Here is a 27,452-nt window from a genome sequence, read left to right as displayed (position 1 = left end):
TATTTTGGTTTTAGGGTGAAAGTTTTTTGTTGGGGACTGATTTCCTTTAAAAAGATTCATCCAGCTGACTTTGTTATATCTAAAATTTTGCTTGCTATAATTCAACAAAATACTGTTTCACAACATTATATTATCTTACCATAATAGAACACTGCCTCTGTGGAAACAAAAATATGACAGCGGTTTGCTTGTGCAATATAATAGACTGTATTATTTATAACATATTAATAAATCACATTATTGAGTCATACCTGTCCCTGAGTGGTCCACATCAGGTATGTGCATGAAGTGTGCCGACACGTTTCCGCTGTCCTCTCCGAACTCATTGCTGGCCACCAGTGTGTAAATGCCATTATGAATGTGAGTGGGAATGACCAGCTGCAGACAGCCATGGTACTCCGTATCTGTGATTTCATGGATTTCAGTCCTGATGTACTGCTGCTCCTCCAGCAGCTTTCCCTCATGGTACCAGTGTAGATCAGGCTTCGGGTTGCCCGTCACAGTGAAAGGGATGCACCAGTCCTGGTTCCTCACAGGCTGGTACAGCTGCACTATAGTAGGGGGAACTGGCCCAGAAGAAAAAGAAGGAACAGAGGAACGAGAAAGAAGGAAAGAGGGGAGGAGGAGAGGAAGTGTAATCACAGGATGTACCACAGGAGTAAACGAGAGGAATGTGGAAAATTTCGCTGTAGTTAGACGAAAGGAAAGTGTCTGACAGTACATGGAATGGAGGGGCAATATAGAAGGATTCTAGGGTGAGAAATACAAGAGAATGATAAGAAATGAAAAGGCATACTATAATATTACAAAACAACAAGAAAAAACATGCAATGCATAACCAAAATCAAAACGGATAAAAGGATGTTGTCAAAGACTAGCATCTGGTTGATAACTGTTTTGTTAAGCATAAATAAGTTGATGATAAGTTAAGCAAAAATTAGATTTTTTGTTAGCATAGCATATAAAAGTTTTATGTGCATATAAAAACTTTCTTAAATATAAATTCTTAAAGATAAATTCTTATCATTCAAAACCATATGATTTTCCTGCAGAATTTCCAAGCTGCTCTATTTGCAATGTGCCATATTTGAATCGCAAGGATGAATTGTATGGCTTCAGGACATTTTAAATATTTTAAAATTTAAAGCTTGTCAGCCCCCAGTTTACTGTACAAATACACCATTCAAATGCTAGATATTTTAAAATGTGATTTATTTCTGTGATGGCAAAGCTGAATTTCCAGCAGCCATTACTCCAGTCTTCATGAGTCACATGATTCTTCATAAATCTTTCTAATATGCTGATTTGGTGTCCAAATCATGATAAAACTGTTCTCATTATTCTTTGATTCTTTCAGGAAAGTTCAAAAGAAGAGCATTTATTTTATTTTAATTTTTTTTTGTAACAACGTAAAAATCTTACTGTCACTTTTTTAATGCACACAAGTTAATGCATCCATGCTGAATAAAACTATTATTTTATTTCTACTGACCCCAACCTTTTGAATGGTAGTGTATTTTGTTGTATGCTAAACAGCTTGGACCTTGTGCTTAACATCTGCTTTTGTGTTCCAGGAATTGGAATGGTTTGGAATGATATGAAGGTGAGTAAATGATCTTCACTGAAAATTCACTGAATTCTGGACTGAAATCTTAATTTTTCCTTTATGTTTGAACTATTCCTTTAACTGTAAAAGTAGCAATAATAACCACACAAAATAAAATGGGTAAATTCTACAAGAAGGCTTAAAGCTTACTATTGAGTGGGAAAGCGTTTCAAAAGTTTTTCAAGCAGTATTATGCAACAATGTGAGTTTTGTCAGGCCCAGTAGACTAATGTGATAGCTTGAGGGGAAACTTCCTGAATCTTAAGCATTTGGCACATTTTCAAATGTATCTTGAACTCTTAAAATCCGTCCAATAGTTCAGCCTACCATTCTCTTTAAGGAAGCCATCTAATCTCCACACACATTCATGTCAAATGACCCAGAGCCTCAAATTCAGTTTGAAATCCTATTAATTTGTCAAAATATACTTGGAAAACATCAAACATACAAATCATAGAAAAACATTAATCACTTACAATGTTTGTGAGTGTGACCGCTCAATGACATTAATTAATATTACAAATTCTGAGAAGCCAATTCACCTTAAACAAACAACCACATTCCATCATTGAAATAATGGGAAAAGGGAAAAAAATATCAGAGGTTGAATGATTTTTACAGTCCCAATCGAAAGTTTGGTCATGCTTGACTTGAATTTATGGTGCTTGCACTTTTGATCTAAGGGTTTATGTTTGAAGGCTTCAAATTAGTTTTGTAGACAAAAATAAATTGTCCCTACATTCAGTATCAACTGCCTTTTTTTTTTCTTTTTTTTTTTTTTTTGCAGATTGTGAAGGAAAGACAGGCAACAAGGGTCTAGCAAACATTTGAACTCATTCAATACTGTTTAAAATTAGGATGCACCTCATGATTTTGGCTGAGGAAAGCCCAGATGCAGAGCTATAAATGGTGCCCCTGTAAAGGCCAAAGGGTGGTGACTTTTAAGCTCAAATATAAGATACTTTCAATTTCCCATACATGGGAACATGTTCTATTTTTCTAATTCTTTCTATTAGAAGAATAAAACTATTCTGTTCTTCTAATAATTCATGGTCATCAGCAGGGTCGGAGCCTGACGTTGTGAACATTCGGGGCTTAGCCCAAATATTTTGCCCAATGACATTTTAATTTTCTGTTAACAGCTTTACTGTCATGAAAGGAGCTTTGTTGTAGTATTGTTGAGTAAAGTTCATAAAATGTACATTATTTCCCACTGGAATTTGTAAAACTATGTTTGGTGTACCTCCTCTAAGGGGGTCTGGGGGCATGCCCCCCCAGAAGAAAATTTTGTACATTTTAAGGTTTGAGAGCTCAAAATTAAGAGCTTCAACCCATGCACAGTATGCAAATTGACCAAAGAAACAGCTTTGTACCTGGACATGAAAGATGGTTCAAACATCTTTTTAGTTATGATATTGTCTCAGTCTACATTGTGTTTTAGGATGCCAAACAATTATTACAATAATATAAAAATAATAATATAATAGTGTTTTAGGCCTGTATAATTATTCATATGACAGTTATATCAACATATTGTAACAAATGCACTCTAAATTGAATTTAAAAATAAAAAATTACTTTACACAACAGTACACAAAAATTATTTTACACAAAAGTTACTTTACACAACAGTATAGGGGAATTACAATGGCCTACTTTTGTAGTAATTAATGCAATTTTATTTTGCTTTTACCAGCTGATCGCATGAGCAAATGTGTGCACTTCTCTTTAAAACACGCAGCACAGACAGACTGTATATATACTTAATCACTGTATTTTGCTGTTTTATAAAGGCACAAAGCCATATCACGGTTTCGATTTTAGTTTGTTGGCAAAATACAACATATAGACCATTTAGGCTATGTAGTTTTAAATTGTCTGTTCATTATGAAACAATGGCAGCATAGGGTAATTAATGGGAAACACTGAATGAATGTTAAGCTGACAAAGTTGTCATATCAGCTGTTATATCGTAACATAAACCCCTCAACCGGACCGAAAGAGAGTCTCGAGGCCTGCCGCTGCTCTGAGTGAGTGACAGGAGGCGTGGCTCTGTACGACTGCGGTGAGCGTGAACGCTCTGTCGGAGAAAAGAGAGAGAAAGCGCTGCAGGTGTATGGATGGATACTGTAGAAAAGTGGTATTTAACTGCTTAACATATTTTAATAGAGAGATATGTTTAGAAAAATGATATTTTGACAGCACTATTAAGAACATTCAAACCTGAAAGATTCGGGGCTTTTGGAAAAACATTCGGGGCTCCAGCCCCCTTAGCCCACCCCTAGCGCCGTCCCTGGTCATCAGAAGTGTTGAGAAAGGTTACTCGTTCACCATTGTAGTTCAGTTCGTTTGGTTCATTTGGTCCGGACCAAAGAAGAAAAAAAAAACATTTAGTCCTGGTCCGATTAGCGTTCAGATTGGCAATTTTATCACCGAACCAAAAGATACCGAACCTTAAAGCCGGGCACACATTTAACAACTAGCTAAAACATTCTAAGACTGTGCTCAACATACAGCGATTGTTTCCTGCGACTGAAGCAGATATACTTACACATGGAATTTGAACACCGACTGCAATCGCGGACTGAACGCAACTGGCTCTGACTGGACGCGTTTGAGCACGATCAGTCATAAGTATCAATTTACATTCATAATCGGCCTCACAATCGTTAGGTGTGTCCCCGGCTTTAGGCAGAGAGATACATTCACAATGTGATTGGTCGGATTTTATGACGTATTGCCTATTTTGAGACGGAACTTACCGAACATCCAAAACGATGCTGTGTGCTGAGGTAAATGCGCTCGTTGTGTGTGTGTAGCGGTGCGTAGCCCGCATATGATGGTATTTTGGCCAGCTGGGAACTCGGGAAAACTTTTAAAATGTGTAGAGTAGTCAAAACAGCGGTGGGCATCCATCCGTCACACACACAAACGATCTGCTGTATGGAGACGCGCGTCTGATACCTGTGATGGGCAAACTCGCGACTATGACAAGAAAAACCGACATGCGTGAGGATTCTGTCCTTCCTGTTTTAGGTTCGTTTACATGTCTTTGGTCCGTGTTGCGTTCATATATCATTCGAACCGCACCAGAGTTCGTTTGGAATCGGACCGAGACCCATCTTTTCAGCGGTCTCGGTCCGCTTGTTTGGTGCGCACCAGGGTTCGGATGGCGGCGTTCACAAATGTTCGAATGAACCGCACTAACCGAGCAATCGCACCAGGGTTCGTTTTAATCGAACTAAACATGACAAGTGTGAACGCACCCTAAGTAACTTGTTACACTACTGCATAACTCTTTTAAAAAAGAAACTAATTATGTTAAATTGTTACTTTTTTATGGAAATGAAGAAAACCGGCTGACATTTAGTTAGTGGTTTTCAGCTGTTTCAATAGTTTTCATTCATGGTGTAAAAGGATGTGGATGTCACGCAACCTGTCCATGTTGGCATCTGCCAAATTTGGGTTGCTTCTAACCAAATGAGAGATGGATTTGCACTAAAATACAATCATACTAATATATTTACGGAGTAATATTTCATCAAATTTTTTTTAAATCAAGTACAGAATTAGTGTGCTTGGTCCACCACTGGTAATGACCCACCATTTGAGCTCTAGGCCTTCTGTCAGAAGGGGATTGGAAAGAAACTTAACTTGGGGCTCACTCGAATGAACAAAACAATGCAAAGCAAATCCACTCATGAGACTGTGAGTTCTTACAAAGAATATTGAGAAGGACTGAAGCCTCATTCTGGCCCACAATGTTCTCGGCACTGCAGGTGAGCTCTCTGCCGTTGTCATCAGGTGAAAGTCCACTTAGAGTCAGCGCAGACTGCAGCTCCATTTTGCTGATCTGGAAGAAAGAAACCACAACTCGAATCTGATCTGATTGTGTTTAAACATCATCAGGAACCTGGCCTTGTTTAAATATTGGCTGTTTTGCTGATTAAAATTATGTAGATTCCATTTGAAACTTACACTATTAAATTTACTGAAGAAAATGTGAACTATGCTTGGCCATGCAAAACTCAGCACCATGATGCTAGTGTGTTCTAAGTGAATGCCAGGGTGTTGTTATGTGGTTGCTAGAGTATTCAGGGTTGTTTATAAGTGGTTTCTTACTGACCAAACTCAAACAAGCCCACCCAAAAGTCTTTCTGATATTGTGGTACACTGAGAAAAATGATACTTTGTACCAACTTTGGACCAACCAAAAAATATTCTCATTTGTACCCCATTTTCAGAAAAGTTTGGACATTTTGTAAAATGCAATAAAATCAAGAATCTGTGGTTTGTTAATTCTCCTAAACCTTTATTTAACTGACACACACACACAAAAGACAACATTTCTAATGTTTTCACTGACCAACTTAAGTGCATTTTGTAAATATAAACACATTTTGATTTTGATGGCTGCAACACACTCCAAAAAAGTTGGGACAGAGGCATGTTTATCACTATGTCAATTGTTTTTAATTGTTTGGGAAATAAGGATACTCACTGTTGCATTTTTTGCAAGTGGAATTTTAATCTCACTGATACAAGACAGCTGCTCAGCAGTCATTGTTGTCTGATTCTTCTTTTAATTGTTTCTGTGCTGAGTGTTATTTGCTTTAACTTAGCCGGAAACCATGATTTTCGATTAGACCAATATAAAATTCCCTTTGAATAAATGATATGATCATTTAACTTTTTTTCAGTGTTTCTAGATATGACTCAGGTCCCTCCTTTATGAGTACATGAGATTTTTTTTTCAGTCATTTTATCACTAGGCAAAAATACAAAACTTTTTGCTAACAAAATCATTGCTGTCTGTAGCACAAACTGTGCTGGTCGAGTTACAGTACTTGTAATACTCTTGGTTAGGATTAATGATATCAGCGATGGTTGCCATAGTCATTTTTAACTATGCAGTAACACCAAACATCCCAGGCGAACAAAGCACCATTATCTGGAGCTAAATAATCCATGTTCTTATTCTACACCTTAGTATATTTAATCTGTCATACAGGCTGCTATACCATGGGTGAAGGCTCCTTTAATGTAAGTAGTACACTGAGAATTTTAAATATTAATGGAAATGTAATGCTTTCTCAGGCTAGAGTCAAGTAGCTGTGGCTTCAGAGCTGTGATCAGTCATGATTTTTAAAAGCCCATTATAGGATGCTACAGAGATTAAATGTTTAAATGTCCTTAATGTGTAAAACTGGCATAAGGAGTAAAGAGGTTAAAACTGATGTGAGGATGGCAGATCTGTATAGGCCTTCTACAAGGGCTATCATAAAATATGTAAAATATCACTGTACTTTGGATTAGTGTGTTAAACATTGTATTCTACTGAGCTCCTAAAGGGACAAGATGGGAGGAAAAAATATATTTCAATGCTTTTGCGCTCGCTCACAAAAATGTTGCTTTCCCTCGAGAAACTTTGCCTTCATTCGCAAAACCTTTGCATCCCCCCACGAAACTAAACGTTTTTCCTCCCATCTCTTATTTTTTTCCTTCATTATGTCCCTTTAGGGGCTCCATAGTATTCCACCTAGTTTATCATCAGGATCTAAGGTTACATATGATTTTGTGGAAATCTCATGATGCTATCTACAAAGAATGGTAAATTTGATGCTAAAGCTCAAGAGACTTTGGCTGTTGTTCGGAATGGAATATTAGCATAAATACATTGATAGGTTAGTTTACCCAAAAATTAACATTCTGCCACCAATCACTCACTTTCATGTTGTTACAAACACATAAGACTTTTGTTCATCTTTGAAATACAAATGAAGATATTTTTAATGAATCCTGGGAGATTTCTGTCCCTCATTTGAAAGTCCATTCCACCAAAACTCATGGTTCAAAAACATTATAAAAATATTGTAATGAATCAAGCAAATTAATCCATTATTATTAATCCGGGCAGTTTACAATCAAATCTACTGAAGAGACACAATCACTTTATATGTTAAACAGATTTACTTTAGGCTTATATTTAAATATAAACATTAATCAACACACATGCACAGAGCACATCAAACATGGCATCCGAGAACTAACAAGCTTGTTCTAGCTGGTCAAGAAAGAACAATTGAACTTCTCTTTACCATATTTGATGCGTTTACCTTGTTTGTGTGTTGATCAATTTTTATATATGAATAAAAGCCTAAATTACATCTGTTCATCATATGAAGTGATTGTATCTCTTCAGAAGACTTGGATTAAACCACTCAATTAATATGAATTACTTTTACTCTTATCCCTTTATGAACTGTTTTGATGGAATGGGCTTTCAACAGAGGGACAGAAATGTCTCAAGTTTTATTAAAAATATCTTCATTTGTGTTTTTCAAGGATAAATGAAAGTCTTAAGGGTTTGGATCAACATAAGGGAAAGTAACTGATGATAGAATTTTCATTTTTGGGTGAACTATCCTTTAAAGGGGTCATGACATTTTTTTTATTATTATTTTAATGTATTCCTTGAGGTTCACTTATAATGTTAATAAAGTTTTTTACACAGAAAACAAAACAAATATGCAGTACTGTGCAAAAGTCTTAGGCCACCACCAGCTTTGTTGTTTTAGCAATGTTTTAATGACCATCCATATTTATTTTTCAGTCTCTTTATTACGATACAGACCGAAAGTACTGGAAATATGTACACAAAATGTAAAAATCTGTATTTAGTGTGACCTCCTGTACTTCTTCCATTTTCTCAAAAAAGAAACTCTGAGAAACTTCTCATCAGATTTCGAAAGTTTTCTTGGCCTTACAGTCCTTTTCTGTTCCATTTATGTTTAAGATGGCCAGGTTCCTGCTATTGCTCAAGTGTAAGGGGAGGTCACTAAATAATTGCCACTTTAGCCTCTAAAAGCTGTTTTTTTCCCTGCTTTTTAATATTGCATTCAAATTTACTGTATTTTCTGTTTATATTCTAATAAAGAGACTGAGAAATAATTATATATGGTCATTATATCATTGCTAAAACATCTAATGGTGGAAAAACATTTATTTTCAACTTTTATTCTGACTATCTCTCTGAAATGATCCGTTTTTAAGAAGCGACTCCTTTAAGGCTTATCAGTAAATGGCCACTGTCATGATTGGCTAACGTCATTATATATGAAACAGTATCAACGCTCACTCGCTATTGCATGTGAGTACTTTTTTGAAAATATTATCCATATAAACTCATGGTTTGTGATGCAGCTGCTGTCAGATTCAATACAGTTGGCTGCTTCATCTTTCAACGAAAGTTTCTTTGCAAACTCTCCATGTGCCTTGTTTACAATAGAAAATGCTCCGAACAAACATATAATCCGCGATATAATCCGCGATTCGGGATACCATTAAAATAACCATCTACTTGTTTCCAGTGCTGGGATCTTTCTGAAGGCTGTACAGAGATGCAAACAAGCTGTTTAAACTGGTTGCGTGAAAGCTAACATTCTTTCACCCTTCAATTTGTCCTGTTTTTGACAGACTCAAGTGCATGGAGTGCATGTTTTTTAAAAGCATAAGGAGCCGTATGCTCTCTAATCACTCTCACGGTACTTTGATGTCATACACAGATCGGTCTGTGCAGCCACTGCTTCAAGTCAAACAAGCCTAATGTTCTGCACTGGAGGCAGTCATATGCAAATGTATTTGCCCGTGTGATGTCTCAGGTTTTTGGAGCTTGATTAAAGCTGCAGTCCGTAAGTTTTGCCTCTTTGTCATCTGTTTGAAACCTGCAATTGCATTTATTTGCGGAATTATCATCTTTACACGAGTTGTGCATCGGCATGGCTCCTCAGCGCGGGTGAATCTAATGTTTGCTATCAGTCACCATATCGGTGTGGATACAGTACTTTGGAATCACAGATTCTACATCTTGGAAGTATGACCAAAATAAGAATTTTCACTGGAAAATGTAATCTGAACAAGTAAATAATATGTCTGACACTTTTGTTCTGACCAACTGAGAAAAAAAAGCATTACATAATAAATCGCGCTGCCAATGGTGATTAAATCTAACGATTGCTTAGCTTGGATCATGTCAAACCGTGCAAATTATTATTATTGTTTTACTTTGTTCTCAAATTGTTAATGTTAACAACATCAGCATTACGTGACTGTGTATTTAGTGTGTCTTAGCATTACCTGTAGATTTCAATTTCTGTAGCCACTCCGCAGTCCAAAGTCTTTTGCTTTTGACTATGGGTGAATCTCCAGTTGTCACTGATGATTGTCATTTGGACCTTTCTGGATTACAATCCACCATCAAAATTATGTGTAATTATTCCAGCTGCTGTGAGAAAAGGCTATAAATGATCTGCTACCAGCAGCATCCTCACATGCCATATAGCCTACTAGCCGGGACTCCTTTATTTTAACATACGTGACGTAATGACGCAAAGACGAACGGCTGCATGCTCAAATTTCCAGTGGAAACCCACCAGTATCGATTTTATTATAAAACATTATTACAAGCTTACCATTGTGAATCGGGCTAAGCTAAGGAGATTTATTTTAACCAAAAAAGTTACGAACTGCAGCTTTAAATTAATGCTTTGTTTATGAGGAGGATGTTTTAAGCTATGAAACTTGTTGGATGTTTTAATGGTTCTGTCACAAATCAAGCCTCTGTGGCTCCCTCTGATCGCCGCCAGAGGTCACCATCACCTGAGTACTGATGGTGATAAAGTAATAAAATAGTAATAAAGTAATAATAAAGCTGCAAATGGATCCTAACTCTGTTGAGTCATCGTTACAGAAAACTTCGCCAGAAACCGATCCAGCAGCTTTTTATCATCTGTCGTCAGAAGTCTCAGCACAAGTGAACATTCTAGCAGCTCATCAACAACAACTGAACCGTCTGACCTCGCTCACGGAGAAATCAGTCAAGACGATGCAAAGTTTCCGTCTTCCTGCATCCGAACCGAGCCAGATGCCGGCAGCGCCCACGCCCAGCACTTCTACCATAATGACGACAACAACCTGCCTACGTCTAGCATTTCCTGAGAAGTTCGATGGGTCCCCAGACAAATGTAAGGGCTTTTTACTTCAATGCTCCCTGTTTGTAACACAACAACCCGCTCTATATCCCACCGATCAGAGTCGCATATCTTTTGTTTGTTCTCTGCTAACGGGGAGGGCTTTGGAATGGGCGACTGCCGTCTGGAACGATGGCCGACCGGCCTTCGCAACGTTCGACTCTTTTCTACAAAGATTTCGTGAAATTTTTGAACACACTGAGGGAGGTAAGGAGGCTGGCGAGCAGTTACTAGTTCTCCATCAGGGGAGAAGCACTGCTGCGGATTATGCTCTAATGTTCCGCAGCACCGGCTGGTCAGACGCACAACTAAAACTACTGTTTTGGAAAGGATTAACCCAAGAACTCCAGACTGAGCTCGCCTGCCGCGACGAGGGGATGAATCTAGATCAGTTTATTAATCTGGCCATTCGTACTGATAACTTGGCCCATTCAAGACGCCCCACCAGGGTTTCTTCCCTGCTCGCTGCTGTCCCCTCAACCTCTTCTGACTCTGAGCCCATGCAGTTTGGCTATACACATCTCTCACCCGAGGAAAGGGAGCGCCGTATGCGCCTCAAGCTCTGTCTCTACTGTGGTCATGCCCCACTCGTACTGCCCAAAGTAACCCCTCTGCAGTAAGTACACATAACCACACTTCAAGCAATGTTGAGCTACCAGTAGTACTTACTGTAAATGATAAATCTATTACCAGAATCTATTAGATTCTGGGGCTGCCGCCAATCTGATTGATGCTGATTTTGCCAAATCTCATAACTTTCCTCTAATTCCATGTGACTCTGTGTTGGCAGTGACAGCGCTAGATGGGGGCCCTCTGGGGATGGGCCATGTTCGCCACACCACAGGAGATCTCTCTCTCCAGATTGGAGCTCTACATTTTATGATTGTTCCTGATTAATTCACCACAAAACCCTCTCATCCACGGCTACAGAAGCACAACCCACGAGTCTGCTGGGCAGAAGGACAGATAACACACTGGTCAGATCATTGTTTGCTCCACTGCATGCAGCCCGTCTCTCTCAACCTTGACACTGCTGGCCCCACAGATGAATGCCCGCCAATCTTCCCTGAGCTTCCCTCTATGTATCACGATTTAACCGAGGCGTTCAGCAAGATCTAAGCAGCTCAATTACCCCGTCATCGTGATAACGACTGTGCCATAGAACTTCTGCCAGGAACCACGCCCCCTAGAGGCCGAATATTCCATCTTTCCCAACCTGAATCTGAGGCCATGAAAGCATATATCAAAGAAGAATTGTCCAAGGGATTCATTCTGCCATCCACTTCTCCACTTCTGCCATTCACTGAGTAAGAAAGATGGCGGTCTACGCCCCTGTATTGACTATCGTGAAATTACTGTCAAGTTCCGTTACCCTCTGCCACTAGTACCTGCAGCTCTTGAACAACTCCGCTCTGACAAATACTTCACCAAACTCGACTTACACAGCGCTTACAATCTGATCCGCATCCGTGAGGAGGACGAATGGAAGACCGCCTTTTCCACGGCCACTATGAATACTTCGTAATTCCGTTCGGGCTGGTCAATAGTCCTTCCGTGTTCATTAATGATGTTTTCCGAGATATGCTGAACCGGTGGGTCATCGTTTACATTGACGACATACTCATATACTCTAACTCTCTTAAGGACCATGAAGGACATGTTCGCTCTGTGCTGCAATGTTTGATCAAACATCAGCTCTTTGCCAAAACGGAGAAGTGCTAATCTCATCAGACTTCTGTCTCGTTCCTGGGATACATCATCAGCTCAGAGGGGGTCACCATGGATGATTCCAAGGTACAGGCAGTTCTGAATTGGCCCCCAGCCAACCACGGTTAAGGAGCTCCAACGATTTCTTGGTTTTGCCAATTTTTACAGACGTTTCATTAGAGGTTTTAGTACCATTGCAGCTCCTCTGACCACCATGCTTAGGAAGGGGGGGAAGTCATCTACCATGGCCCACGGCAGCAACTCCTTCAAACAGCTTAAAGAACATTTCACGACAGCACCCATACTGCACCACCCTGATCCAAAGCAGGAATTCACTGTTGAAATTGATGCTTCCAGCACGGGCATTGGAGCTGTTCTTTCGCAGAGACACGGTAATCCCCCCAAACTGTACCCCTGTGCATTTTATTCCCGAAAACTCAACCCAGCTGAACAGAATTATGATGTGGGCAATCGAGAACTCCTTGCCATGAAGGCGGTCTTCGAGGAATGGCGTCATTGGCTAGAAGGGGCTAAACTTCCTTTCCTGGTGCTAACTGATCACCGTAATCTGGAATATCTGCGCTCAGCGAAATGACTCAACCCAAGACAGGCAAGGTGGGCATTATTCTTCACACGTTTCAAGTTCACCGTCACCTATCGACCCAGTTCCAAGAATGTCAAGGCGGATGCACTGTCCAGGCAGTTTGAAACCTCTACTGAACCCCTTTTGAACTAACCCATTATTTCCCCAACACTCATCATAGCCCCAGTACAATGGGATATCATGACTGAAATCACTGAGGCCCAGGTTACCGATCCATCACCACCACACTGTCCCCAGAACCTGACTTACGTTCCGACCAGCCTACATGACAAGGTACTCAAGTTAGTACACAACACACCCAGCTCTGGACACCCAGGCATCAATGCTACAGTGCAGCTTCTCAATAACAATTTTTGGTGGCCATCTTTGCAGTCAGATACCATTACTTTCGTCCAGAACTGCGATACCTGCCAAATGTCCAAATCCTCCCAACAGGTACCTGCCGGTCTCCTCCAGCCACTACCCATTCCCCAGCGGCCATGGTCCCACATAGCCATTGACTTTGTTACTGATCTCCCAAGCTCCCAGGGTCACACCACCATACTCACCTTGATTGATTGGTTCTCCAAGGCCTGCCGTTTCATCCCTTTGCAAAGATTGCCATCAGCCCTGGAGACTGCGGAACATTTATGCAATTGGGTATTCCGCTTCTATGGCCTTCCTGAGGATATTGTGGGACCCCAGTTGGGACCCCAGTTCACCTCTCGAATCTGGTCAGCATTCTTTCAGAAGCTCAATGTTAACATCAGCCTGACCTCAGGCTACCATCCTCAGTCCAATGGTCAGACGGAACGCCTTAACCAAGAACTCACTCGGTTCCTCAGGTCATACTGCCACCATAACCAAGCAGATTGGAGTCGGTTCCTACTCTGGACTGAATACGCACAAAATTCTATTCGAAAACCTGCCACTGGACTGACGCCGTTCCAATGTTTACTCAGCTATCAACCACCTCTCTTCCCCTGGTCAGGAGAACCCACTGAACTCCCAGCTGTAGATAACTGGCTACAACGCAGCGAGGACGTGTGGAATGAAGCACATGTCCACTTACAAAGGGCAGTGAAATGCTTAAAGGAACAAGCGGACCACTCAAACCGCCCTCACCCCAGCTACCACCCAGGGCAATGGGTCTGGCTTTCTACATGGGATCTTCGTCTCTGGTTGCCATGCAGGAAACTCAGCCCCAGGTACGTGGGTGCTTTCAAAATATTAGGACAAATAACATCTGTCTCTTGTCGTCTATCACTGCCATCCAGTTACCGTATCTCACCCACTTTCATGTCTCCCTGCTTAAGCCTGCTGGCGGCCCGAGAGGAGAGGAGAACCTAGAGGGGGCTGGTGACCAGAGACCTCCACCCATCATCGTGGAAGGCTGCTAGACTCCAGACGCCGGGGCAGAACCTTACAATACCTTGTGGACTGGGAGGGGTTCAGCCCGGAGGAACGGTCATGGGTGAATTCGGATGACATCCTAGACCCTTCACTTACTGCTGACTTTCATCGGACTCATCCGGACAAACCGGCCCCTCGACCTCGTGGAAGGCCCCGGCGTCGATTTCCTCCTCGCGTCAGGAGCCGCTCGCAGGGTGGGGGCTCTGTCACAAATCAAGCCTCTGTGGCTCCCTCCGATCGCCGCCAGAGGTCACCATCACCCGAGTACTGATTCCCCCCCACCCCCCACACTCACTGCAAAGTTTTGTTTTGCCATTGCTATCAACTTTTCTCTGATTTCTCTGTATATGACCGTGGACTGTTTTCCCTGTTTTCGATACATTGCCGCTTGCCCTGATCTTTGTTCTCTGTCTGCCTGGATTGTGTGTTTACTGATTGCCGCCTGCCCTGACCTATTGCCTGGTTTACGACTACGTCTCTGCTCAGCCCTGTTTGTATCTGATGCTGGTGATCGACCCCTGCCTGTGTACACTACGAAGCACCTTTTAATACAGCTGCAAATGGATCCTAACTCTGTTGAGTCATTGTTACAGGTACAAAGACCTTTTATATGTCAAAAAATCAATTTTATTTCTAATGTCATGACCCCTTTAAAATCATGGCTATAATTACATCCATCAACAAAAAATGTGTTTTGTTTGAATACTGCACATTTAGTAGATCTAAACCTACAGACAATTTGCATGCTGCCTACAATACGCATACTGCAGAAACAGTAAGAACACTATGTTAGTATGCTATTCCAACTAGCTTTATACTTAAAGGGCAAACAGGGTGTTACCTCATAGCTGGTTGAGAGAGGAGGGTGATCACTAGAATTTAAGCTCCAGAAGAGCTCAGGGGTCGGGGCTCCAGACACACTGCATATCACAGTAGCATCACTTCCTGCCATTTGACTGACTACAGCAGGGATGACCTCGACACGTGGGTACTCTGAAATAAGGACAGAAATTTCATGTTTGTAAGAACTATACTTTAATACTTCTTATCACAAACTGTGCGACTTAGATGTGCATTAAGTGTGTTCGAATTCCATTACCACATGAAGGAAGAGTGAGTCTGGAGAGGGCTTTTGCTCTTCCTCCTTCCTGTAGACACTGCAGACCTTCTCTCTCACTATCATCCAACCAGACTTTGATCCAGATGTTCTCACATGCACACTGCAAAGGGTTCCCAGAGAGCAACCTAAAGCAATCCCAAAGAGACTTCAGGAACCAAAGGATCTGTATGCTGTAAAAACAGTGCACTGTACATAGTTTTGTACATATTTTTTTAATTAAAAGAAGATCTTACAAAGTCGACAGGTTTGAATTACGAATTGCCATCCAAGAGAGTGTTGATAGGTTATTGTCTCTGAGATTCCTACAGATAGAAAACAAAAAAGACCGAATTACTTGAAAATAAAGAATAACAGTACCAACAATTTTCTTTGGAAACATCACACATTTTCTTAATAATTACATTTCAATTAAGTTTTTTAACAAGACTCACAGATATTGAAGTTTGGAATTGTTGAAGAAGGCCATCGTAGATACATACGTCAGGTGAGTATTGGTCACTGTTCTGTGTAAGACAGTAAATGCTCACATAAGTCCTGCTCTTCTGTAAAGTGTCAACATTTTCCATGACCTTAAAATATCAAATACTCACAAATTCCTGAGATTCGAGTAGAACTTCATATGGTCCTCGTTGATTGTAAATAGCCTTTTTTGATTTGAGATATAGCTGTGGAAAGGAAAGGAATGATTACTACCCTTAAGTGCTGTGGAATATACCACTAGTATCATGATTTATTAAACATCATTCTCATCTTCATATATCATAAACATAGTAGTACCATAGTACTGTGATATATACACTATCGTTCAAAAGTTTGGGGTTGGTTGATTTTTAAATGTTTTTCAAAGAAATCTCTTATGCTTACCAAGGCTGCATTTATTTGATCAAAAATACAGTAAAAAATAATAATACTGTGAAATTGTTTTAAAATAACTCTTTTCTATTTTAATATATTTTATGTTGTAAATTACTCCTGTGATAACGAAGCTGAATTTTCAGCATCATTACTCCAGTCTTCAGTGGTACATGATCTTTCAGAAAGCATTGTAATGTCCTGAATAGGTAGGCTACTCAAGAAACATTTTTATTATTATTATTATTATTATTATTATTATCAGTGCTGAAAATGATGAATAGAAAGTTTAATGAAAGAAAGTAACAATGCCTTCATTGTCACTTTTGATCAATTTCATGAATCCTTGCTGAATAAAAGTAGGCCTGTTAATTTCTTTAAAAAGTCTTACTGACTCTAAACCTTTGAACAGTAGTGTATCTATACTTCTCCAAAAAACTAATTTTGATTGTATTTTTGTTACTTTTTTCATTAGTGTAGTAAGTTTCTATATGTATATGTAACTATATAATTAATCAAGCCAATGGTTTCAGTGAACAAAAAAAGTAGGCTACATATGGTATTGAAATGCATGTACGATGGTATTTACATCGCAGTCTAATTCAGTCAAGAAAGTCATGATACTCTTTAGCTAGCTTAATACGTTATGAGAACGTATAATTTAACAAGGTAGCTACGCGCCTAACAAATAAATTCAAGCCAACTGTTTCCAAGGCGCTGGCATGCAAAAACAATTATAAAATGAGAGCAAAAATTTTAAATCACCCAATATCAACAGGCATTTTTTTCAGAGACGGCTAAAATAGACGCACGGTAATTTGACATCAACCGTCACCATATGAACAAGTTAATAAAGATGCGCGTGAAAAAAAAGCCATGATTTCACTACATCGCGCACATGCCTGGAGTGGGTCCAGTGAGCCGTTGTCGTGGAAACGGAGTGACATATTTGCGTAGGCGCCGATGCCTATTGCTCTGCGGACACGTTAGACTACTCCCCAACTAGCCCATACACAACAATTCATGGAATAATGTACGCGTAAAACTTAATTTCATTCGGAAATAACAGCAGTTTATTAGCGTTTCCCTCACGGCAGGCCTAAAAGGACATTTTTTTCTCCCCATGACCAAGCCATTTGACGGTCTCTCAAGTCAGTGCTGCCTAATGCAGGCACTCGAGCAGATCAGATCATCACTGATAAATCTCTATGAAGCGCAAGCTGTATCTTCGCCGATATGCATTTAATTCAGTTATGTCGTTATATGTGGCCAATTTATGAATTTGAGTGTAAGCCGATAGAGTTTTTTCCTACTATGGTAGAGAAAGTCAGTTGAGGTGAGTCAGCAGCCCCACTAAATTATTCTCTGAGTGATCATCTTTATAAAAAAAACACCCTTTAGATATGCTATTATGCCAACTTATTGCCTATATAACGTGTCCCCGACCCCTTACAACCGCTCTCATCCTCTCACACACGACATAATGTCTGTTGCATGTCACCCTATGGTCTTGTTTGATGTCAAGAGCTCATATGCACGCCCTGAATTATCGTAGCAAACTCCACACATGCTCATAGCGGTGGCTGAAATGGTCAGGTTGTGGATGTCATGGAACAGCAGAGCACTAAACTTATTTTGTCCCTCGACGAATTGAGGAATCTACCCACACACTTCTCACGCGCACACGCTCACAAACACACGCGCATGTTTTTTTTTTTCTTTTTTTTTTTTTCCTTCTTTTTTTCCCTCACGCATCCGTGAAGCTGGAGCAGGTCTCCCGGTTTATTTCTCAGTAAAACACTCCACTTACATATCCGTGATGTTTTCCATGTCAGACTCCGGCACCAAGACAGGGAAATCCTCGATCCCTGGTTCTTGATCGATACACGAGATCCTCGAGGCATTGCAAAAGCACGACACAGGACAAGCCGAGCTGAGCCTCAGCAGCCCGAATAAAACCCCACACAACCCCCAGCGAGCCATTCCATGAACCCCTGCGGTCATAGCAGGTCTAGCGCGATGCATTCACTGTTGTGTAATGTCTTATAGTATTTTCAGCAATTCCGAGATGAGACGCCGCTGCTGTGGGATGCGCAAAGACGTTGTGCGCGACGCGAGACTGTCATGGAGTGGCCTTTTCTGGTCTCCGCAGAAAGGTGATAACGCAACGGGGAAATGTTCGCGTGCCAATATGTTGCGCTATCCGGACTTCGCTCCTTCCAGACGCGGTGGTAAAATGTGTGGCCGCAGGCTGTGTGTGTCTATGGGCTGCGGTGGTGACGCTGACGTCTCACATCCAGCGCTGAGGAAGAAAACAAGCGAGACAGTGTGCGTGTGCGCGCGCGTGTGAAGAGGCAGCAGCGCGTACCTGCAAGCGCCTATTGATTACCGACCGCATCTCCCTCAGCCATCGCTGTAATTACATGTGGAGGGGGACGTTAAAGATGCTCTCAGCTTTGCCATATCGGCAATAATTGATCACCTATGCTGTCGGAGGGGCTATCTTTGGGAGATTTATATTGGCAGGGACGCGGAGATTTGGTATAGGCTGTCAAAGATTGTTTTTATATCAAATCATTTGGGAAATTACTTGATTGTTTTCATTTTTTTCGTCTGTTTAACAGTTCAATATGAGCTGGCTGAGTTGCTTTTCCATCATGCTCTTTTCAGCAATACCACAACTTCATGAATAGCCATTACCGGAGTGTGACGTGCTGTTTGACGCACAAGATGGGCTGCATCTAGAAAAATAATTACTAAACAAAAATGCCAGGATGTTTTTTTTTTTTTTTTTTTTGTACCCATGTCAGTCTCGCATTCCAATCGCAGTGTAGTCTATGATAAGGAGACGAAATAGTAATATTAATAATAATATCAATAATGTTGTATTTAACGAATCTGTGTGAGTGAAGGGAACGGCGCGAGCGCTATGATGTGTTTGGAAAAATGCGCCTATGAATCTCACATGCGACAGCAAAGCTTGCATTTCTACGTACGTATTCATCTTCTGAGAGAAGTTAGAGCCCATCTGTACTAGATTCCACGCATTATATAAACATTTTGAGTTAATTTCAGCATGAGTACACACTGAGGGCCTTCGGTTTAGGAAATTACTATTGCACAAGCCAAAAAAATGAAGTGAAAGGTGATGGACTGTTATATTTTTACCAGGAGAGGGCGACAAAGGCATTTATCACGGTCAATGTGAGCTGCAATCACAGAATTAACTATTTGATTTTTCCTTCTACACAAATGATTACATTCCCTCCAGTAAACCAGCCTTTTGGTCGTAAAAAAGAGGCAACGGTACTAGATAAGATATGTCATGAATTCTTATATGTCTATCCTCCTGGGTCCCACATGTCCACGTACGAGGACATAATATTTTAGTGTATTTCGCTGACAACATAGCCTACATGTCAGTTTTAAGTATTGATGTCCTATAAAGAACACATTCAGGGCTCTTCAGATATACCAAATGTTTGGAGGTTTCACCAGGACAACAACTTCTCCTTGGTCTTCAAAATGACTGAATGATCAAATTTAGCACTCTTATGGAAATATGATAATATTTTGTAATTATCATTTAAATCTGAAAATTTTCTAATTGTTTGTTATAAATCAACATCTCAGGAAAATGTTATTGAGTTTTCTAATCAAATTATGACATTCTGTTACAAAACAGGGCATTGATTTCATACATGTCCACTGTAGTAGACACGAGGACTTAAATCATGTTTATCAGGCATTTTAGGAGACACAACAAGTGAATAGGGAAAGAAATTGCATATTAATATTATTATGAAATATTAGATATTATTATGAAAATGTTGCCAACTATTATTCTCATTATTGCACGTCTTTTTTCCTTATATCTTGCTACAAGAACACATTAATATGCAAAATAGATACAATGTATAGATACAGTGCTCAGTGTAAATGAGTAAACCCCCTTTGAAACAATTTAAACAATATCTCAATGAACACAAAAACAATTTCCAAAATGTTGACATACAACTACGTTTAATATAACATCTGCTTAACTTATAACATGAAAGTAAGGTTAATAATATAACTTAGAGAACAAAATTTTCAGTTTTACTCAAATTAGGGTGGTGCAAAAATGAGTACACCCCACTGAAAATCTCTGGAGCAAAGCTAAATTTTAGACTACAAATGTCTAATTTAACAAGAATTCAACCACAGGTGAGTCTAATTATTCATTACACAGCTGTCCAGCAGACAGTTGACTATAAAAGGGTGTTAAAACCCCTTCCTATTTCATGCTGTCAGCAATGGCACCACATGGAAGAGAAATGTCACAAGACCTGAGAAAGAAAATATTTTCTTTACACCAGAAAGATGAAGGCAACAAGAAGATCAGCAAAGCTTTACTTATCAGTTAGAATACTGTAGCAAAAATGGTACAAACATTTTAAAAAGATGGAACTGCAACCTTCTCACAGAGACGTCCAGGTTGTCCACGGAAGTTAACACCTCGACAGGACGTCTTCTAATGAGCAGGGTTGAAGAAAATCGGCATGCAAGTTCACTGTAGTTATCTAAAGAAGTAGAAAGCCAAACTGGGGTAACTATTTCCCATGACACAATACGGCATACACTGCAGAGGAATGGCATGCATGGGTGCCGTCCACGAAAGAAGCCTCTCCTAAAGCCCAGGCACAAAAAAAGCCTGTCTAGAGTTTGCCAGGGCCCATGCTGACAAAGATGAAGACTACTGGGACTCTATACTCTGGCGTGATGAGACCAAGATAAATCCAAGATAAATGTTGTTGGAACTGATGGCTTCAAAACTGTATGGCGTCGCAAAGGTGAGGAATACAAAGAAAAATGCATGGTGCCAACAGTGAAACATGGTGGTGACAGTGTCCTTATGTGGGGCTGTATGAGTGCTGCTGGTGTCGGGGAGCTGCATTTCATTAATGGCATCATGAATTGACAGATGTACTGCTCTATACTGAAAGAGAAGATGCTACCATCACTCCGTGCTCTTGGTCATCGTGCACTTTTCCAACATGACAATGATCCTAAACATATCTAAGGCCACTGTTGGATTTCTGAAGAAGAACAGGGTGAAAGTGATTCAGTGGCTCCTGATCTGAACCCAATCGAACACCTATGGGGAATTCTAAAGAGACAAATTGAGCATCACTCTCCATCCAGCATCCAGTCTCTAAAAGAGGTCATTCTTGAAGAATGGAAAAAGATAGATGTTGCACAATGTTGCCAACTTGTTCATTCCATGCCTAGAAGACTTGGTGCTGTCATTAAAAATCATGGAGGCCATACAAAGTACTAGATGTAGTAGTTTTTGTTGTGGGGTGTACTTATTTTTGCATCACCCTAATTTGAGCAAAACTGAAAAATGTGTAATCTACGTTATATTATTAACCTTACTTTCATGTTATAAGTTAAACAGATGTTATATAAACCACATTTTGGAAATTGTTTTTGTGTTCATTGAGATTTTCGAGACTTTTCAAAGGGGGTGTACTCATTTACACTAAGCACTGTATCTATACACTGTATCTAAATGGCCATACATGGGTTTTCCCATTCAATGCAATACAGTGCTCAGTGTAAATGAGTACACCCTTACTCATTTATGCTGAGCACTGTATTGCATTGAATGGGAAAACCCATGTATGGCCATTTTACATATTGCATAAAGTAAAATGGTATATCAATTCATTCATCTTTCATATAGTTGAGAATCATCTTTAAATTATGTTTGGTTAAAGCAGAACTAAGTAACTTTTTTACCTTCATAAATAGTTTTCTAAGTCCTTACGATTGTTAATTGACTTGTAGTGGTGTGTTTGAGGCGTGCACTAACCCCCTCTGGCACGTCTACGCCAGAAAACAGCACTTGCAAGTTGAGCTGCGCCGAGCCGACACAATCTCGCCCCATGTTCACGTTCACGCGAGAGTGACAAAATGCTTTACGGTAATTCAAAAAGAATGTATATATTATGACTTTATAAGACAATTTCGAAAATTACCCACCTCCATCGAGATTTCTTGTACTGTATTTGCAAAACTACTGCGCTGGTGAGCGTTGTAGTCGTTGTAGTCCAGAGCTGCGCTTGGAATATTTACGACAGTGTGATTCACTGAAGGAAATTGTAGGGGGAGCTTCGCAAATCTTACTGAGTTCTAAAAATTGATTGGTGAATGAAAAAAAACAAACAAAAAAAAAAAAAAACATTGTTTTTGCCTATACACAAGGGCGTAATTTCCACTGGGGACAGGGGGACGTCCGCGTCCATGAACGTCGCGTACACACTCTAAAAGCAGCTCATTGAAATATGAGGAGGTATCGCGGTTGTGGCAGTCAGCGATGAAACGCCAGAAACAGCAACAGATGACTTTAATGTCGTCATGGATGAAATGAAAGAAGAGCTAACTAAGCTAACGTTAACATACACTGTTGCTAGGTAACTTCTTATTTAGACTGTTAGCTAAATATTTAATGTAGCCTAAGAACATTGTGTGTAGCATCAAAACGAGTCCACTTTTAGGTTGACCCAGACGTCCCCGTTTTCCTGGGACAGTCCCGGTTTTTTGTGCTCTGTCACCGGAAATGTCCCCGTTTTATAGCTTGTTCAAAATAACCCGCAAATACATTGCAAAAATGTCCGACCAGCATACAGCAGCCTGCTGGTAATCGGAGCAATCGTGTAGTGATCATGTTCACTAACAGAGGGAGCCGTGCAGCCACGCTGGTCGCGCGCGCGCCGCTACTTCATGAAGAACGTGAGAGAAGAACGCCATTCAGTGTTGCCAAGTCCGCTGTTTTCCCCTTTCTTTTACTGTCTATGGTTTTCCCAGCGGAATGGACCCTTCGCTAAGCCACGCCCGAAAACCGCCACAGGCCAATCGTGGTTTAGCAACCGTTACTAGGCGCGGGAGGTCTGTCAAGCTTTCGAGCGAGGGAACATGCCGAAGCGTTGTGCTTATGGATTGTGTTAATCTGATACCCGAGTTTATACGGGGTGGTGGAATTTTTTTTCCATTCTCGAAACCTAAAACCCAAGGGGAGAAGTGCCGGTGTTCTGACAATTTGTGCTACCCTGTCAGATTTTACTACCTCCCATTGAAACAGTGGGTAACGTTAGCAAAATCTGAAAAATGCTAACGTTACCTATCAGATTGTGCTTCCAGCGTGATATTAACGTGGTTTATGGCTTTATTAACATCTACACTTTCCCCAACCCTAAACCTACCCTTAACAATAATGCAAGTACAGTAATTGTGTGTTATTTATCATGACGACAATGATGTAATATTGATGTATGCATATGCAGTAAGTCCGGGTAGGTTAGCTAGCTAGCTAACTCAGCACATCGTTGCTTGGAAATAATGACGGTTCTTTGTTCATAATGCATATAATGTATTTTAATGTGAAATAATATGATTAAAGGCAAGACGGAGTAAGCGGTAGAATGTAGTATAAGCGGGAGAATGTTATCATTGCAAAGTGGTCATGCTAACGTCTTGTGTTTATTCCACAAGACTTATGGATAAGCTGTTTGATTTATAATTATTTGGTTATTTTCACAAATTTCACTTTACCTGCTGTGGATGAACAAAGCTTTTCCTCAATAAACTGTGTGTTTCCCATTTGAATGGTCAGCATATGAGGCGGCTGCTGCTCGCTCGGAGGTTTAGCTTCAATTTTGATCAAATTATTTTCTAATCGGTTGCATATTATGTCGTGGATATATCCCTCGAATGCATACTGCAGTCCCTTTTGTCTTGCTCTCTCAGATATTTCACCTGTTCGCCAAAAATGACTAATTATCTCCTTGAAAATGTCTGACACCGGTGCATACACACTGTAAATGACTTGCCAGGCTCGAAAGCTTGCCAGGCGTAGCAACAGTAACTAAGGAGGGCGGGGCTTAGCGAAGGGTCCATTGGGGTACATTTTCACTGTTCCCGCGGGTCGTTTTTCCACGGGTTGAAGCGACCCAAATAACATGATATTTAGCCCCTGGAATGCGACTTTTACCTGGGGAGCCCCGCCAAAAACGCGGATTTTACCCCCTGGATTTTTACCGTGGGACCACAGTTTTGAGTAGCGGCTTTTGTTGTGAAAACCTGGCAACCCCGGCGCCATTATCATCATTTATCAAACATCGTTATCATTTTCAGCTTTCAGGTAGTAACATACTAACTGATAATGTTAAATTAAAGTATTACTGTTACTTGTTTTATAACAGGGCCTCAACATGATGCGTGATTGTTCTGGACAATTTTAAACGTCTTAACTATATCACATGGTGAAGGAACACTCAAATATGAATAAATAAAAAAATAATAATAACAATACTCTTGCAACTCTCTTAGTGCTTAAAATGAGTCTAAAATGCAAAATAATAGTAAAAAATAGTTAAAAGCTTAAAGTTAATTTCTGTAGGCAAAACAGCTTGTGAAAATGGAAAATATTAAATTCAATAATAAATGTTAAAAATATTTGCTGTTTTATTTATCTCATATTTATGTTGTTTTATTTTGTAATGTGATTTTTCAAAATAGTGTAATAGTTTAATAGTTTTTTTGCAGCTAGACATACTGGTTAGTTTTTTTTTTTTTTTTTTTTTTTTTTTTTTTTGAGAATTGTATTAAAACCAGACCAATGAAATCATAATAATTATTAATGTAAAATCAATGTGGAACCCACAACAACTTAAAAAAAAAAAAAAAAAGTATTTTCCCCGTTTTTTAATTAATAGAGATTTCGATGAAATTTTGACCATTAAAATAGGAAATGTCCCTGGTTTCCATTTTTCAGAAATCTGGTCACCTTACTTTAAACCGCAACATTTTCTGTCAGCTGGGTTTTTCCTGCATAGAGAATTAAGAGGCGGCCGCCTCCATCATTCTGATAAGAGTGTTTTCTATGGAGTCAAATTAATGCCTTAAAGTTTTGCACAAAAATAAAGTTTTGCAAAACAAAAAAAAGAATTGAGCAATAAAAAAATGTTTTGCAAACAAAAATAAAGAATTGCAAAGGAAAAATAAAGTATTGAGCAGAAAAAAATAAGTTTTGCAAGCAAAAATAATAAATTGCAAAATAAAATAACGTAGTGCAAAAATAAAAATATAATCAATTACAAAAATCAATGACAGCTGTAATCCTATTTTATCTTTGCCACATATTTTTCATGCTCAAACCTACTAAATCATTTGCAACGCTCATTTTATTCTGCGTTTCAGTCAAGCGTGCGCTCACGATACTGGTTTTCGTTTGCGCTGCACTGTTCTGTGCGGTTCTCTTTATGGCACTGGTTTGACGTGGGGGTGGAGTCAAGAAACGGGGGCACGCCCCCGAGAAACACGTCATCGGCAGGAGACGCAGATCGCAACAGAACAGATCAAGCATAGAGACAGAGCGCATTTATTATAATCTGAAAACCATGCCCACCGGGGGAAAAACAATCCAACCGTCTCCATTGACTTTGTAATGCATGAGGCTGCCTCCTTGTCTTTTCTGACTCATTACAAAAAACAGAACAATGCCTAAAAGCTGCTGTGTGACAAGGTGTACAGCTAACAAGCTAAAAAAAACCAGAAATAAGTTTTTATAAGCTGTCGACCCCAAAAAACGAATGTTTAAGGACACAAAAGTGGATACAGGCAGTGAGACAGAGCACAACAGGTCATATTACTATAAGAAATGCATTGGAGGGGGTCGTAATTGGCGACAACATATGCTAAACAAACCAACAAAAACAAACCATTCATTATTTTTAACCATGTCAAAGAATTATTTCACCTGTCGCTGATTACGTTCCCCTCCAATGCATTTCGCGGGGGCGTGACCCCGTTTCTTGACTCCACCCCCACGTCAAACCAGTGCCATAAAGAGATCCGCACAGAAAAGTGCAGCGCAAAAGAAAACCAGTATCGTGAGCGCTTGACTGAAACGCAGAATAAAATGAGCATTGCAAATGATTTAGTAGGTTTGAGCATGAAAAATAAGTGGCAAAGATAAAATAGGATTACAGCTGTCATTGATTTTTGTAATTGATTATATTTTTATTTTTGCACTACTTTATTTTATTTTGCAATTTATTATTTTTGTTTGCAAAACTTATTTTTTTCTGCTCAATACTTTATTTTTCCTTTGCAATTCTTTATTTTTGTTTGCAAAACATTTTTTTATTGCTCAATTCTTTTTTGTGTTTTGCAAAACTTTATTTTTGTGCAAAACTTTAAGGCATTAATTTGACTCCATAGGTTTTCCTACAATGATGTAATGAAACATGTAATGTAGTGACAATTTAAGGTTGAAGGGAACATTTTAAATAAAAGTTCATTTATAAGCAACCTACTTCAGTGTGATATGTTACAATATTATCATGCTTAAGATATCTATATCATAAGCATGATAATATCATTCAGATATCTAAATCAAAGAATATCATCAGGCGGTTGGCGGGTGGATAATTTATTTTTAACAGTGGATCCAGGTACAAGTCAATGCACAGACTTTTTCTTTGTTCAATTTGCACACTGAACATGGGTTGGAGCTCTTTATTTTGAACCTCAAAGTTAACCAGATTAATGAATTTATCTTTAAAATGTACAAATTCCCCCCCCCCCACACTTTTCAAATCAAAGTTACACCCTTGCCTATACATGTAATTTCATGTACTTTTATTTTTTAAACAACTGTGTCCTGGTGTCCACTTATGAGAACATAGCATAACATATGAATAAATATATCATTTTCAATTTTTTCCCCATTTGTTTCTTATGCTTTAAACAATTTAATGACTAAATTCAAAAAACTTTTTTCCCCTGGGTCTTATGAGGCTATATCAGGTTTACTGAGTTTTGTAGCCTATTATTTTTCACAATGCAGTGCAAACCAAACCAGTCCAATGCGAAAGACAAGAGAGGGGGAAGTTTATCAACAGTAAATTTGTGAGTAAAGGCGAGAATTGAAACAAATTCTCTCTTTTAATTTATGATATATGATACCAAGCTGTTAAAAGCAGGATAACTACAGCGCTTCTCAGTTGCTATGACGATAGCCTGTAATGAAAGCAAATACTAAGGGGCGGGGCAATATTGCAAGGCTGACAGCCTCGTTACCCAATTAGATTCTTA

At 39.6% G+C, this 27,452-nt stretch overlaps 1 protein-coding gene across 3 annotated transcripts in view; it reads right to left on the bottom strand.

Annotated features, from left to right (window-relative positions):
- Positions 1 to 24,260, bottom strand: part of ntrk2b (neurotrophic tyrosine kinase, receptor, type 2b) — a 48,671-nt gene extending 24,411 nt beyond the window's left edge. Inside the window, exons 1-9 of one of the 3 annotated variants that reach the window (XM_048189945.1) lie at positions 23,907 to 24,260; positions 16,049 to 16,123; positions 15,890 to 15,961; positions 15,692 to 15,760; positions 15,438 to 15,583; positions 15,180 to 15,331; positions 5,327 to 5,459; positions 252 to 566; positions 140 to 157 (exon numbers count right to left, since the gene is read on the bottom strand). In XM_048189945.1, coding sequence (XP_048045902.1) covers positions 140 to 157; positions 252 to 566; positions 5,327 to 5,459; positions 15,180 to 15,331; positions 15,438 to 15,583; positions 15,692 to 15,760; positions 15,890 to 15,961; positions 16,049 to 16,077 — 934 coding nt within the window. In that variant the 5' untranslated portion in view covers positions 16,078 to 16,123; positions 23,907 to 24,260. Of the gene's footprint in view, positions 1 to 139; positions 158 to 251; positions 567 to 5,326; positions 5,460 to 15,179; positions 15,332 to 15,437; positions 15,584 to 15,691; positions 15,761 to 15,889; positions 15,962 to 16,048; positions 16,124 to 17,122; positions 18,101 to 18,120; positions 19,085 to 23,906 lie in introns of those variants that run through there. The other 2 variants (XM_048189943.1, XM_048189944.1) reach the window with 2 other exon arrangements.
- Positions 24,261 to 27,452: the final 3,192 nt, after the last annotated feature.

The sequence above is a fragment of the Megalobrama amblycephala genome, linkage group LG4, assembly GCF_018812025.1.
Source record: "Megalobrama amblycephala isolate DHTTF-2021 linkage group LG4, ASM1881202v1, whole genome shotgun sequence".
Taxonomy (NCBI): Eukaryota; Metazoa; Chordata; class Actinopteri; order Cypriniformes; family Xenocyprididae; genus Megalobrama; species Megalobrama amblycephala.
The sequence above is the reverse complement of the archived record's forward strand: the minus strand, read 5'-3'. Positions and strand labels throughout refer to the sequence as shown.